The sequence below is a fragment of the Egretta garzetta genome, unplaced genomic scaffold (assembly GCF_000687185.1).
Source record: "Egretta garzetta isolate BGI_Z169 unplaced genomic scaffold, ASM68718v1 scaffold299, whole genome shotgun sequence".
Classification (NCBI taxonomy): Eukaryota; Metazoa; Chordata; class Aves; order Pelecaniformes; family Ardeidae; genus Egretta; species Egretta garzetta.
The window spans coordinates 1,361,208-1,377,597 of record NW_009260696.1 but is presented as its reverse complement, the minus strand read 5'-3'; the positions used below and the strand labels follow the sequence as shown (position 1 = coordinate 1,377,597).

The 16,390-nt window shown below is 44.6% G+C and overlaps 1 protein-coding gene across 2 annotated transcripts in view; it reads right to left on the bottom strand.

Annotated features, from left to right (window-relative positions):
- The window catches only part of SDK1 (sidekick cell adhesion molecule 1), a 419,730-nt gene that overhangs the window by 29,658 nt on the left and 373,682 nt on the right, over nt 1-16,390 (bottom strand). For both annotated transcript variants that reach the window (XM_035901353.1, XM_035901352.1), the window contains 2 exons: nt 15,887-15,946; nt 13,801-13,902 (listed from right to left, as the gene is read on the bottom strand). In XM_035901353.1, the coding sequence (XP_035757246.1) occupies nt 13,801-13,902; nt 15,887-15,946 (162 nt within the window). The remainder of the gene's footprint in view (nt 1-13,800; nt 13,903-15,886; nt 15,947-16,390) is intronic.

The window sequence follows — 16,390 nt, the reverse complement described above, 5'->3', positions numbered from 1 at the left end:
TTGTTTCCTTTTCAGCTGGATGTAGTGAGTGACCCTCGGTGAAACACAGCTTGTTCGCAGGGGTGCGCTCGTCTAATCGCCACCCCGTCCTCCCACGCTTCGCGGAGGAGCGAGGGGAGCAGCTCGGCGCCCGGCTGGCAGCGTTCGGTGCAATGTAGCGCCGTTCCGTTAAGGACCGAAAATCTCAAGATTTTGAGATTTTCACAGCACATATCAGAGCGTGAGGCCCAACTGATCACACAGTACAAACCTGAAAATACATCTCGGAGATTTGCAGATGATGACATGCTCAGGGAAACAGGAATACATACAATCACCGACGAAAATGGATCGCTTTAGCAATGTATTTTCTTTCTAGGTAGTGACACTACCGTCTGTTCTGAGCTGACAGCTTCAAAGTGCTCTCAATACCCAGGTCTGAAGCAGTGCCTACAATAGCATTTTTCTTCGGATCCCATGTGCCAGCCTGGAACAATTGTCGTTTCCAAGATGCGACCATTAGAAGAGCCGGTGTGCGCAGCTTGCTGCCAGAAAAACATTGCTTTTCCTCAACCCCTTTTTGGAGCACGTCTGAGGAACACAATGGTTAAAACCCGCCAGTGATCATTCTGCACTGACACGCTCGCTGCTGGAGCTGCCCTTTTGGCACGGCGGTGGAAAATTTGATGGGAGGAAAAAAAAAAAAAAAAAAAAAAAAAAAAAAGAAAGACGATGTGGAAAAAGACATTTCTCTTCACTACCCCAGAGCCTTGACGAGATGCAAATTGTTTGGGTTTGTGCCCTGTGAGTCTGTCCCTCTGTTCAACTTTCAAAAGCTGATGTGTCCCTCCTCTTCTAAGCACTGATTTCTTGTTGACAGCGAGGGACAGCAGAGAAGCACTGCTGCTGCTTGATGTGGCTCTGTGCGAGCAGCACATTACGTTAAGGGTGAAATGAAATACTTCAAAAAGAAGGAAACACATCCCTAAAGACTCTACCTGTTTGAAACGCCACGCCATTCACTGAACGTATGGACAGCCTGTGCCAATAAAAGCAAGCGCTTCTTAAAGGTGAATTCAAAAGCCTTTTACCTTCTAGGAATGCAGTTTGAGATTACCGAGCTCTGAATTTTTTCACGGCTGTTGAAATCACGAATACATAAGAAGCAAGGTTAAAGCAGCACCCCTTGCGCTGCTCTAGGTGTTAGTGACATTATCAACCACAGCAGGAGTGACACAGGCCCCTGAGGGTCCAAACTCAGCTCTTGGCAGGTGGAAAGCATTTCACTTTCCCAAAAAAAAAAAAAAAGTATGTATTCATGAAGCCTAATTCCGTGCACGTATCCTGCCTTGGAATCTCGTGCAGATATTTGTAAACATTTCTTTCCTGATCTGATTTCAATTCACCTTTGAGATTGTCTCCTTGAAATGCTCTCTCAGCCAAAAAGCAAGGAGAAAGGCTGAACAGGTTGTAGAGTAATTAGTAAAAAACTGTCATCATCCGTGGACTGGGATGATATTGGCAGGATCATATAAAGACAAGAAATCTATCTGGAAATGCAAGAGAGAGTTAAAATGAGCCCATGAATAAAGTTACACAACTAAATCCACATTGAAACATATCACTGCCCTCATTTTCCAGTCGTAATGAACAGCCTCTGCTCACACTGTAGTCAATTTGAGCTGGCAAATGCTCATAACCCTTAAAGAAAAGGTGCTTAAAATCCCCAGTGGCCTGCCCGCGCCAGAGCTCCAGGCATTGCAGAAGGTTCACCGTGGTTTTTCTTGCTGCTTGCTTGGGATATTTGCTCTCTGGGCTGTGTGGCACCGCGAGCTTTTCATCAGGATGAAACTACTATTCCTTTTCTTAGTGACAGCTGCCACGATGCTCTGTAGCACCAGTAGGCTACAAATCCTTGCGATTCATCGGGTAAACTTAATAACTGTTTTTATGAAGCATTCCTTGCTGCTCTTACATCTGCTCCCATTGCTGGGTAGCAAAGGATTTCTCCTCTACTGATTTTCTAATTGTTTCTATAATGCCAGTGTTATGTCAGGAAATCCATAGACAAGTCTGGGACAAGATTCCCCGACACTCATGCCATTTACATAAACACGCAGGCAAAAAATGAGGAGAAAATGCAATGAAAGAGACCGAAGATTTTCCTTGCCAATGGCTTGATCCCACAGTTCCAACCAATCCCAAGCAAATTTCTGTTTAGTAAAGACCTCTGATCCTTTTCTATCTAGCAAGCATTTCCTCCCCAGTTCATCAAAGCATGCTTTTGTGAACAGGCCTGCTTTTATTCCCTAGTCATCAATATATTTGCATTTTGGTGTTAGCACCTAGAGACCAGGATCTCATTGCACAATGTGTTGCATAAACACAGAACAAAGAGACAGCTCCAGGCCTAAAAAGCCTCTGATCTGTTGTGTAGGGGAGGTGGTTGCAGCATGTTCTGACCTACCGGCTGTAATCCCATCTACCTGGCGAGTAACGAGAGGGAGAACAGCAATATTCAACGTAGCACATGGTGATGGTTAAAGCATGCACGCGCAGCGCTTCCAAAGTTTATACACTGGTTCCTGGCACACACAGTCATGGAAAATAGAGCTGGGAAGGATTTGGAGAGGGCTCAAACATCCATCCTCCTGCGTCACACCGGGATCAGCTTGGCTGGTCTGATGTTTGTGTAATCTCGATCGCTGATTTCCAGACTGCCCCGCCATCCCCACACAACCTTTGCCAGTATATCCCTGTTTTAATAACTCTTAAAATAACTCTCAGGTTATTATTTTTTCTTTTTACATATCTAGCCTAAACCATCCTCACTGCACTGAAGTTCTGTCCCTGCCATGGCATGGAGCACAGAATGTTTCTTTTCCCATTGCAGCTGCTGCCCTCAAGTTATGGAGTAGATAAGCAACAGTTAAGTGGATTATAAAAGCCAAACACAACAAAACAAACAGAAGGTCATGAGATAAAACAGCGAGATTGATCTGCAGAATGGGCAAAGCAAACTGCAAGAGTTTTTCTTGCAGCGTGGGCTTAGAGATGGAACGCAAGGATGGGGCCTCTCAAGAAAAAGCAAAGGGTTGTATCTGCAGATGTTTGCAGTCCCTCCTTCCACGAAGGAAAAGCAACAAGAGAGAGAAAAATGTTCCGTGTTTATGGGCCATTTTCTTAGAGTCTGCGAAAGAGAGGTGGGAGAGAGGAACGCTGCCCTCCGTGCCATCAGGAACGCTGCCTGAGCGATGCTGATCAGCTCAATAACAATTAGTTAATTGTGCTTCAGAACCAGCTACTGCGAAGCTGCCTTCCCCTGCGACAAAGCGGCACAAGCTATATTTAGAATGTAAAAAAAGATGTTTCCTACCAATTTCTGGCTGGTTTCAGCTAGGCTTTATTTTGTGATGGACGTACGTGGTTTTTTTTTTCCAAGGACTGCACTTTCTGCGGTTACTCAGCTGTATTTCAGATGCTTTTCAGATGCCGTAAGGCAGGCATCTGTCTTAACCCCTCCAACACAACTCCATTTGCTAACATTGGACTTGAGTGCTCCCACCCTCTTATTCAGGCATGACAACTTGGTACCAAACCCTAGTGCTCCGACGGTTTTTAACTTCAGCACGCTCGTGTCACCCTGCAACTCGACCTGAGTCTCAGGAAAGGAGCAATCTGGTCTCCTCCATCTTTGGGGGGATCTTTGGGTCTCTTTTAGACCCATCTTTGAGTCTCCAGCCCAACCTCCTACTGGGAGTACGTGTGTGTGTAAAGCAGCTGGAAGGAGCCAGGTTTTAATAGGGAATAATCCTTTTTTCAGGGATGTTGAAATATGTGATACCTGTGTTGATTTACATGGTTGCACAGATCAGTGTAAGAGAAATGGAAACATCACCTAGCATACAAGAGACCGATGGAAGTCAATACAAGAAGAACTTGAGCAGCAGTGCTCTCACCCTCATGAACAGTGATGAATAGGGAGCACAATCTAATCAATGCAAAAATAAAGATAAACAGAAAAACCTGCCTTGGTGAAAAAGAAGGGGTGGAGAGGAAGAAGGGAATAGCTGTCAGGTTGGGGACTTTGGGAATCTAGCACACCTGCTTTTCTCTGTGCCATATTATCAGGGTAGGCACACACTTGGCCCCCTCCCTGTATACCAGAATTAGTACAGTAGCTGCATTTTGCCACATCAAATTTTTAAGGGTATTAAAGTCATGAAAAAGCATAAATAAAAGCAGCTGCAAATGATACCCAAAAGCAACATCACCAGCTTCTTTACTTAGCACTGGGAAGCTTCCCAGCGTTGGCGAGGCACGTCTTCAGCATCTGCAGGGATATGAGAGGGAGGTGGGGGTGGAGGGAGGAAAGAGGGAGCGATGACATTCACTGCACACTTCGGAAAAACATTGAAATGAAACAAGGACTAGAAATGGAGTATCCTTCCCACAGACCCAGACTCTAGGAGGTTATCTGCCAATGCCATTTTTTCGAACCGAGGCGGCAATCATGTTCTGAGGAAACCTCCACGGATATGACTTATTCATGAAGAACCTTCATAAACTGGCAAGTGACTCAAGCAGAAGTAATTCTCATCCAGTCCCTCACCATCTCTTCCAGCAGTGGTGAAAACACTGTTGCTGCAATTACTAATCTTTTAATATGGGGCTCGGGTTTCCCAATGAGCCATGTGCAACCCAGGATTTTCACAGGACAGACATGATCCGAGTGATGCAGAAAAAGTTACCGTGATCCCATTACAGTGCCTACAACCCAGGCGAATCTCACAGAGCAGTACTGCGAACCAGTTAGAGCCTGCAAACAAAACCTACACGCTTTTCTTTTGCTGAAGCCCACAGTTCTACTTAGCTAATACAAACCTAAAATAGGCTATCACATCGCATACTGAGATTATCCATCAAGAGACTGAGAGCGCCTGGCCCAGAAGTAAAGCCCTTGCAGAACTGTCAGACTGCCTCTGGAAAGGGCATACAGGTGGTTAAAACAGGAAGGGGGGAAAAGAATAAAATGAGCTTTTCCCTCTATTTCTTTTGTGTCAACAAGTATATGATCACACACAGGCAGGCAGCCCATCAGTCAGCAGAGCCGGACCCATGAGCAGGAACAGCAAGGGTCTGACAAGCATTAGGTATGCGCAAACAAACATACAGGCATAAAGCTACGGGCTAAAATCCACTCTCACTTACATCAATGCAAATTAGGGCTAGCTCCGCCAAAGCTGGTGGAGCTAACCCAGTGTGAAAGTTGTGTAACTGAGAGCAGCGACAGCTCTGACGAGCGCAGGATTCGCCCCCCAGGAGGTACTGAAGGTTGTTCAAGGGTGCAAGGGATGGTGAAGAACTGCGGAGCATTTGATACTCTGGCCTGATGTTCCCTGAAGGTTGTTCAAGGGTACAAGGAGTGGTGAAGAACTGCAGAGCATTTGATACCCTGGCCTGATGTTCCCTCACGTGCACCGGGAGGAGTGGGAGCAGCACCGGGTGGGAACATACAGCTCTCAACTCTCTTAAAAATGTCTATTAGACCCATTAGACAGAGGGCAAAATTACTTGCTTCAGACTATTTCCCCAGGTTCTCTCATTCCCAAGACGCCTCCTCCTCCATTTATAGTCACGTTCCACTCGTTATAATTTGTTAATCCCACACTCTAATACCCTAATACCACAGGTTCATGGCAGCCAACAAAAGCACCCACTTAATGTTCCCTAACAGTAAGAGCAGCACCTACTAAAGCCTAATAAGCACCGACAACTCCTTATGCTCCACTTAAGTCAAGAGAGCGTGTCAAATAATTAGGGTGAATCTCCACTAGGTTTGCCATATACCAAATGTTAAAAGCCGTATTGGAAAAATGTCAAACTGAGCAGGTGAGATCTGCCACTGCGATAACCTTTCGCTGTGGCTTTAATGCAAGGTTGGGTAGCTGACCCCCATGAGGGATTAATTTAGGATTTACAGATTGCAATGGTCAGGGAACCCCAGGGATCCCACGGATGACTGTGAATTTGTGCTCCTGGGGAGAGAGAGATTAAATTTGCACTTTCTCAACTCTGAGAGAGAGTTTTCTCTTTCTTAGTTTATTTTGCAGTCATAGCATCCCTGAGTTCATCACTGTGGTCCTAGACCCCCATATCATCTCAGTGTCCGGATTGCTGTGGCCAAAATGCTTTAGAATATGGCTAATTCATACTTTCAGAAGAAAAAAAAATGGCAACTTTTTTGTTTTTAGTTTACAACAGGCAACCTGAAACGCCTCCAGTTCCATGATTGACGACGGATACAGCAAACAGATGTCAGAAAAGAAAACCAACTGTGTTCTCTACAGCTGGCTTCACAGCAAAGCCGTACAGAGGAGGCAAAGCCGCGGGAGTTGAGACCCATATGAAAATACTTACAACGTTTTGCTCACATATCCCAGGATGACTGAAAACAAGCAGAGCAGGACAGCACAATTAGAGGAATGGCTGCAAATATAACCCTTTAGTCAAAGATACACTAACTCCAGCCTGTATCTTCTTGAATATGAGTTATCACCAGGGGCTTCCCCACTTCTTTACCGGTACAATTTATGGTCCGTTTTACTGTACTACTGATTGCTCATGTTTTTGAAAGGAAGGTTAATTCCTTTGCTTTTAATGGAGTAGCTCTGCTGTTAGTTCAATAAGGCTTTGCATACACGATCAGACTCCTCATCCCTCTACCCTCTGTGCACTGTGCAGGGATGTCCCCGCTCTCGGCTCTTCACAGGCCATAGAACACTGCAGCACAACAGCTAATTTGTCCTACCCGCTGCCGCTGCTGCTTGCACCAACTACCGAACAAAGACTGGAGGCCCGATGATGAATTTGAGTAGGGCGAGTCTGTCTGTCTCTGGCTACAGTCAGTGCTGAAAAATCGACAGCAAATTGTTGGGTTTGGGAGACTGGAAGTTCATCATCTAAGCAAAACGTCGCATGGCAATTGCAGCCCAAAGCCACCCACACCAGCAATAGCAGTGGCAGAGATAAGCAAGCGCAGTTGATCAAAACCCGATGATATTTTTGCTCGGACAGAAACATCTTTCCTACACTGAGACGTGATAAAAAGAGGCAATTACACCCGAGCTAAGCAGGAGCTGCTGCGCTGTATAAAGCATTGTGCTGTACCAAAGGCTGCTTATGACCAATATTAACAACTTAATGAGCTGTTAATGAGGCGCGCATTCAGCTTTTACTTGCAGCATGAAAACACTGCAAATCATTTTAGGGAGCTTCTGGATTGTCAATGGAGAATTAAAGATGTCAAATAAGCCCATCAAATCTATGTCTCAATCTGGACACAGCTTTCCAGTGCATTCTCTTAAAATTCCTTTCCCTATATGGTAGAATAACTTGCTTTGACAGCAGTACGACTCTCACTTAGACTTTGCTTCTTTCTGCCTTGACATTAGATTTCAGTCTCCAGAGAGCTGCAGGGATGTCTTTTTGACATGTTGACATTAAGGACACTTCTTCCACAGACTCACACTGGCACAGTTACTTTCTGTCTTAGCACTGTAAGAGCAGCTACTGAGCCAAGCTACCAAATCTGGAGGTTTAATGATGAACCCTTTGTGCTCATCTGTAAACAGATGAAGAATGTAAAACTACCCTTAAAAAAAACCCCAAAACAAAACCAAAAAAATCAACCACCAGTTTGAGTAGGAAAAAGAGCCAAGGTTGATATAGAAAATTCATATCCATAATTCCCCAGCATTGCAGCAACACCAGTACCACACAAGGAATGACTAATGCTCTAATGTAGGCACACTTTAGTTTGTTATTTTTTACTATCCTGTCACAGCCCTGCAGGATTAGATAATGCAGCCGAGTGCTATCTATACTGCTATTACCACCAGCGGAGCTGCATTGATGGGAACAACAAATCCAAATTGGTCTTGCGGCAGACAAGCCCCAAGTGGAAACCATGTGTAGAGTGAGTCTGGAGGAGTTTAAACTCCAGCAAGAAATACTGACGGGATGTACCCAGTGGCTGATCCTACTCTCAGAAACGGAATGCTGTTGGGATACGGGCATAATGGTTTCCAGTAATGCAAGAGAAACTGGAAAGAGGTTTCTTTCCCAGTCCAAACAGGAAATGTCTCACCACTTTTTTTTCCCCTCTCCATCTTCCTATAGTTTCCCTTTCTTGCTCTGCTCTGACTTTACTCTCTCTTATAGCTCACTGTTGGAGAACATGGCTTGGACCTTTCACTCTCAGAGGAGAACTCCTTCCTTAGGGAGAGAGGCAGTGGGGACAGGATGAAAACCCAGTGTCACTCCTGGAGCAGGGCATCCCCAGAACGGCTCTGTAAAGCTCATTCACAACCGAGCATGATGTTGGAACAGCTTTGCAGATTCTTTACATTTAAAGGGGAGGGGAAAAGGAAAATCAATGTTTCAAATACCCTGTCATCCCCCCAAAGTAGCCTTTTGCTGATGCTCAGAAGTGTCAACAATTAAAAGGCAAATACCTTAGCATTTCAAAGGCTCGGTGCTTTTAAAGTGCTGAGGTAGGTCAACCCCTTTGTTTAAAGTTTGAGCAAGCGAACCAGTAATTTATTTATTATACTGCTTTCCAATAGCTTCCCTCCATCCCTTTTTATTTATCAAGGGAAGATACTGTCCCTAGGCTGATGGGTTTTAGACTACCGCGATGTGAAATGGCCGCAATAATCCTTCTCTTCTCTCCTCCATTGGTGTCTGGGATGGAAATGCCCACCCAGTTCTTCAAGCTGTGCCAGCAGCAACGCGCTCCCTATCTGCATATGCGCAGCCAGGCACTGAGAGACACGGCCCGCGTGTCCCAAACAGATAGGAGAAAACAGCCAAGGGGGCCACAGCACACTGATTGAAGCTGCCAGCTCTAATGCGTTGAAACGTTGTCATTCCTCTTGTAGGCTGTTAACAAGGAGGCACAGGGGACTTCCCTGCACAGCATCTTCTCAGCTACATTCCAGGCGGGGAAGGAGATAAAGCTGCGCTATAAGAGAAAGGGGGGCCCAAGGTAATGCTGAGGGAGACTCCCTTCTCCAGAAAGCGCCCTACGATGGGGAGGCGACACCACGTTGGGTATTTTGTATGAACACATGAAAAGAGTGAGGCCTGCAGAGGTAGATGAAAACACTCAAGGACCAAGCAGCCTTGTTCTGACAACCTTGTCTGGCATTAGCGCGAGAGACAGTGGGACGCTGCCTGAACACAGACAACCAGGTAAGATGGGCCAAGAGCTCTTTGCTAGAAGCAGCTTATAAAGGGGAGCCAGGTGCCTGGAATCAAGTCTTTGCTTCTTTACAAGGCTTCCTTCTCCTTAGCATGGCTGCTTCTCTGTATTTTGCCTTCTCTTTCCCAAACCCAGATCACTATTTTTGGTCTTGGAACTTTCCAGATGGTTTCTACTCCTTGCCTGTAAAACACTGGAGATGGCCAAGCAGCTCTGAGTGCCAGCAGAGCAGAGCTTCCCTCCATGTGTCAGCTACAGGTGGGCAAAATAAAGTTTGGGAACTCCAGGAATACCTGTGAGGTTGCAGGCAGGAGGGCAGAGGAAAAGAATTACAGATAACAGTGGGAAATTTGCTTTGGCATCTGCAAGCTTTGCACCAAGAGGTAAATTTGAGAGGTAAAACCAAGAGGTTTTTGAAGACGGTAAGAAAAGAGAGGTAAGAAGCAGTCATCCCTCGGTCCCACCCCTGTTCCTTTCCAAGCTACAGTTTCACTTTCTTCAAAGTGAGATGGCTGGGAAACCTGTTTTTCCAAAAGATGATGCTAGCAACCAAGGTGGCTTTTCAACGGAGGACTTCTAAGAAGTCTCTGTCTCCCAGCTCTTTTACTCCTTTCCCTTTCCCATTGCAGAGCCAGCTCTCGGAGATCGTTATTAAAAAGAACAACAACAAACCAGCCTCATCAGTTCTTGTGAATTCTGAAGGTCACCGATGTTACCATTAGTTATAATGATACACATCACTCCCCTCTTCACACAAATGGATTTAGAACCTATTTAAAGGCTAGTGTCTCTCGGTGTACTTCACCCCTTCTGCTACCTCCTCTCTGCACACAGGCGCTCTCCTCCAGCAGCAGCTGCTGGAAGAAATTATGAATTCCATTATTTTTCATCCAGAACAGCTTTGCAGTATATGGGAGAAGCACTGGAGGGTGCGGGCTCGTTAGCACAGGATTTGTATTGCCGCCTTCCATTTTATTCACCTTCCCAAATTAGTGGAAGCACGCCTGCCCCAAACCTGTGATTTCTGTTTAATTAAAATGCAGGTAGTGGAGTCTCCTGAACTCTAGAGCCCACCACACAATCAGACAGTGACAGCAACCTGGTAGAATAATGCTCTTGATATAGTGGCTGCTCTAACAGAGTCTTAATTTCAGCCGAGCAGAACAGCACCTCTGGTAGCAGCTGCGTTTAGGGCTGGGATGAATATCAGTACCCAGCCTCTCGCTGAACACGCGCTGCCTTCCCAATCAAAGCCGGCATCCCTGACAGCTGAACTGTTAAATGAATTAACAAGGCGAGAAGGGGGCTTGCCGATGGGGCTGTGACTCCCTTCCTAATTTCTGCAAGTGGCAGCTTTCAATTTTTTCTGTCATTTGTTGGGAGATGCACATGGTTCTCTAATGAGCAGGGCAGAGCTGCAGCAACCTCTAAAAAGGCAGCGTTATGAGGATCTTCTGGTCTGTGGAGGAGAGGGAGCCAGACACCTGAGGCAGGAGAGGGAAGGACACCGGCTCTCTTTGGACTGAGCAGGCAGCTCATCCTTCCCGGCTGCACGGAGCGCGGGGCTCCCAGTCTGCTCTCTGGGCACGAGGAAGAATTGCTCTTCACCTCAGTGAGTTTTGCAAACATCCAGGTAGAATTCAAAATGCAGCCTTTGCCTAGGGCTTTGATCTTATGGGCTACTGTAACAAGGAAAAGGTTTTGTTCTACCTCTAGCAAAAAGAAAACAAACCCAAAACGCTTGTGGTCCAGCTCCCTTGCTCACCAGGCAACTCAGGATACAGAGGTCTGGTACTCGGGTCTGGCCCGTTGCCTACCAAGCAGGTTGTTTTCTCCCCAAATTTCCCCCTGCCCATCAGTCAGAGCCAAGTGAGACCCGAGTGCCCGGGCTGCCTGCGGAGGCTGTTGGCTGGGGTGCAGCTCAATGGCATGGCGGAGCCCAAGAGAAACTCCCCATTCAGGTGCTTTTTACTTGTTTGATTAGCAAAACTGCCAGAAGGTTGGTTTTAATGGCTTTTTTTTTTTTTTTTTCAAGTTTGTCAGGGGGCTCCATTGCCTACTTGAGTTTTTATTGTAAAAATCCAGATACAATGATAGGAAAAATCTTCAAATCTAATAGGGGAGAGTGCAAGAGGGAAGGAAGGAATTACAGACACTCCTCCTTCGCACCGCTCGTCTGGCTGCACCGGCCACAGCAGCTGAGCAGCACATCAAATGCCAGTATTGCTTCCAGGTGCCCCACGCTGTATGAAACGCCCACCAGGACTGCACAGAATCATGTCTTTTCACTCAACTGGCCCAAACCCAGCACATTTCTCCACAGGCACATGCTGTATATTCCTTTTTACAACTGAGAGAGGAACGTTCTCGCACCTACCAAAATTACTGCAACCCTTACGGCAGAACGAAGTGCCATTTAACGGTACCGAGACCTAAGTTATCTGGGGCCTTCAGACCAAGGACTGGTCCCCCTCAGTCATTTTGTGTTCGGTGCTATGCCTGTGTTGTCAGCACTTGCTGTTTATTGGGAAGATTTTCTCTATTTTAAACATGGTTGCCCCATTGCTGAAGCTAAGCAGCCCCATTTTTTCCAGCTTGCTGCTTAACTGCCTTTACCATGGGTAAGAACATCAAGCAAACAATAACAACAAAAACTTGTATTTCCACAGCACACTTTAACTCAAAGGTGTCACAAATCAATTTAAAACTTAAATTGCAATACCAGCTCCAATCACTTTACTCACAGTATAAATCACAGCCGGTTCTGGAGGTGGAAGAGGCAGTTATATAACAAAGCTTAATAACTTCACACAACAAGCGTGAAAATCGGCAGGAAGATCCTACATTCATCATTTCTACCGCATGAACCTGGATTGTCCCTGACCAGAGGTAAATCCAGGATCTCTAAAAAAAAAAAACCATCTGAGTCACGTTACAGCTTCAGATATACGAGCCCTGCCTGTGAAAGAAGGTCTCCTGAATATCTCCATTCCCTCCCATGTTTGGGTCCTTCCATTGCCCTGCTCCCCGTTTCAGTTACCATAAGACACACCTGGACCATGGGATTAAAAAGACACGATATAACAGCATCTCCTTGTTTTTCCCAGCTCATTTTCTGTGCCGTGTACATGTGTATAAATGCATGTGCTGGCTCCATTTGCAGCAGTGAGATATTTAGCTCTGAAACAAAAATGTATTTTGAAGCCACGCTCCACTTGGGGCTTTCTTTGCTGCAGTTGCAGAAGTAAGTTGGAGCAGCAGTAAACTAGAAAAAAATGTAAATATTGCCAGCTGTCTCTCCAGAACCATGCTGCTCTGATTAATTTATGATGTTTTCAGAGAAAGACAGTGAATGTTACACCATATTTGAAATGAAAAGGTTAAGTAGAGTTTAAAAAAAAAAAGTGCTTTGCTTAGTTTTGAGCAATAGAATATTTAATGAATAATAATAAAATGAATGAGTGCTGGGTTTGATAGCTTCTACATCCTAGCCTTGAGACAGAAGAACAAAAGTGTAATCAGATTCATTCACAGCGGCACACTGAACAACAGGAGGGTGCGTGTCGCCTATTCTTGTTCTAAGCTTCAAAAGATGCTGCTGCAGAAATTGATACCATAACTAACAACTATTTCGGCGCCAGCCTCTCCCCAGCTGGGGTCACCATAAATACAGCACCGCCATCGTGGCTGTGAGAAAGACATCAGCTATTCCAGTCTTGTGCTTCTCAGCTAGAGTTATGGAGAAGAACAAGCTCTGCTGCGGGTTATCCGGGCTCTGCAGAATCACCTGTTTCACAAAGCGTTCAAAGAAGTGTCTAGTTAACTGTCTCGTCCTGATTTCCACCTCCAGCCTTCCAATGGAGGGATTTTAAAATGATCAGCAAGTTACATGTCACAAATGCAGTCTGGATTCAGGCACTAGGATCCATAATAAATAAAGGCATGAATGGTACCACTGACCCGCAGGTTCTGCAGAGCCTGGATGTAGGCATAGAGTCTGTACGTTCCTGAGAGTAACCAGCATCCCTGCCTCCAAAGCCAGCACTGAACTGGACACAACATCAACCTGAATTCAGGAGCATAAACATACAGCGAGGTGTGGTGCACAGGCAACGTCTCTACACAGAGAGCTATAAAATAAAAGAACCAGCTTTCCAAGTCTCCCTTGTTTTGTAGTTTTGTTTCTTTTCCCTTGTGGCTTTCCTGTGCTCCACTTTTCACTTCTTTAACTTGAGTCAATTTTTCCCTCAAGCTAGTTTGGTATGAACAGTCATCCTCCTGCAACTCTGAAAAATATTTTCTCTTCTTTCTTTCAAATGTCCTTTCTCCCTTATTCGTGCAGACCAACTGATTTTCAAATGGCAAGAAACTGCCAGTGCCAGCCTATTCCAGGAGAGGACACTCCAAGAAACTGTGAGTAATCATGACCAGGGAATTTTTCAAATCATTCCTTTCCTGGAAAAATATTAAATACTACCCGGAGAACATTAAAACATGTCAGTACTTAAAAAAAAAAAACAAAAAAAAAAACCAAACCTCATTTTCCTTTTACCTACCTGCTTCGCCCACAAACACTTCCACTGGTGTGCTGGTAGGGCTCTCACCAATTACATTATATGCTGTCATCAATACTTCATATCTTTTGTATTTCTTCAACTCTGAAAAAGTAAAATATGACATGATATGTAATTATTGATAATCCGTTACAGGTATTTTTTAGACCCCATCACCTCTTTATCATCAGACTTCTTTCCCGTGAAATACAGCATTCGAACAGTACAATTAAGCGCAATCTCTACTCCCATCCTTCCTTAATTCACACATCCCAGCAGGATTTGCATCATTATGAGAGATCTTGGCAGTGAAATGGCAGGATTTTCCAGTGTTTCCTCATGGTGTTGCTCCAGTAAGAGGAATCATTCCTGATGGGTAACTAGCTAGAGGAACATCTCTAGGTCATTCTTAATGACAGAAAAAGGCAGGACTTGGCTTTGAAGGGGCTCCTTTTGATCTCTGCTGGTAGGAAAGAACACGGCTTCAAGCCTTTGCCTAATCCTAGGGACTTTCATCTGGGGAGTCATTTAGTGACTGCACTGCTCAAGAATGTCACTGCTGAGGCAGGGTGCAGAAGAAGATCTGCAGCGGGAATCTGGAGCCCCGTTCGAAGTACTCATGGGTATCTTTCTTCTTCAAAGTGACCACAGCCTGAACATCAATCACAAAGAGAAAGGGGAATTTGAAATCTGGACTCCATTTGGCCACCAGGCAACTGGTTTCTTTGCTGACATATAGAAACTACTCTGACAGATGAAGTAGGAAAGCGAGAGCAGCGTGAAAAAAATCTGGAAAAACCCAATTGTATGAGGGTAATTAGTAGATGCAAATGAGGGTGGAGTAGAATTATGTCAACGTCATTAGAGGAGGCAGCGCCTGAGCAGTTTCATTTCAGATTTTGCATTTTCAGGATGAAAGAATCAATCCTAACAGAAATATTTATCATCTAAAATATTTAACAGTGAAATTAGAGTAAGCCAGTGATCAATAATATAAATTGCTGTATTTAAATGAGCATTGAATTGATTAAGACACGCATGGCCAGGGGTCCAAATTTCTCCCTTTGCCAATAATTTTCTCTGCTCTCTATGAATCACATAGTACCCTTAACTCTCTGGCTGACAGAATGCCATTGGATTGGTAACGTTCAATAATCCCAATCATACAGGTTGGCCTAATTCCACATTCACAGAAATGTTTACAAGTGTTGTGCTCCCATATCTGACTCGGAGTCCAGCCTCATTCCCTGGTCTTGGGCATCCTGTAAATAGGATAGCTAACTTTTTGACGTGATACCATTAAACTCAGATGGACTGCAAAACATGTAGCAAGCAAACCAGCAATAATGGTGCTAAGTTTGTAAACAAACACACAAAAATTAGTAAGATATATAGGATATAGTACTGGGCAGCTCATACAGGAAAACTTTAATTGCTGCCATGAAAAATCACAAAGGAGATTTTAGTGTTAACTGGGTGTGGAAGAAAATGGAACACATGGGTGTTCATGCATGCAAGTTTCAGTGGGGATAGGGCTTCCTTTTTTTTTTTTTAGCCCATCACAATCTGTGACTCAAAAGCCTTGGGCAAAACCTATCTAGTGAACCATCATCACCACAAAGCAACTTGCCTTTTAACTCTGTCGAATGCTATTTTATTCATTTCCAATTGAAAACACCTCTGGAGATGCACATAAATTTATTGGGCCCTCTCTAAACTGGCCTCCTACCCCATGGAATGCCTGAGCATCGCAATGCTTGAATCATAGGACTAATGATGTGATACAGCTAAACTCAGATGGACTGCAAAATATGTAGCAAGCGAATCAAAATTCATTTAGCATCAGCAATACTGGGTTGTTACAGTCAATAATGTTTTACCTTCCCAGCAGCCACATTTTTACAACAGCTACCTACTTGCATCATCAATTTAGGGAAAGCAAATGCTTAAGGAAAAGGAAACTCAAGAAAGCCAAATCATTAATCTGTGTTGATTTCTGCTAGATCTACTGAGGAGAACCATAGGAGTTTGCCTGTAGTGTATTTTGAACCATTACAAAGAGTCTCATCTAAAGGCAATGTGCACTTACGTGTTAATTCATACGTCGTTAATGCAGAGCTGCTGTTCACTGTCTTGAAGCTGCTTTGGGCTATTCAGGGTAAGCAAAGCAGAAAGCTTGTTACAGTGCAAGGAAATAGTTATTGCAAATGATGTACAGCAGAGACAGAGGCAAATGATGCAGCGCACACATACACAGTTTGAGCTTTAGGACTATACCTTGAAGGGCAATAAAATCACATCACTCTCTCGTAACACATCAAAGGCATCTCACTCGCATGGGGCTGTTTCATTTCCTTCTCAAACAGAGAACCTCACAAATACACAACACAGACATGTTCTGACTCCTAGACTAAATATAACAAATGAGTAAAAAGGAAACAATTTCTAGGGGGCAAACCCTCAACACTGTATTACATCCTTATTTCTCAACATGCAAAATTCAAAACCTGAAGAGCTGCAGGGTAAAGACCTGGAACACAGGCCACAAAGAGGGAACACTTACAATAGGACAGGACCCATTTCTTAAATGTGT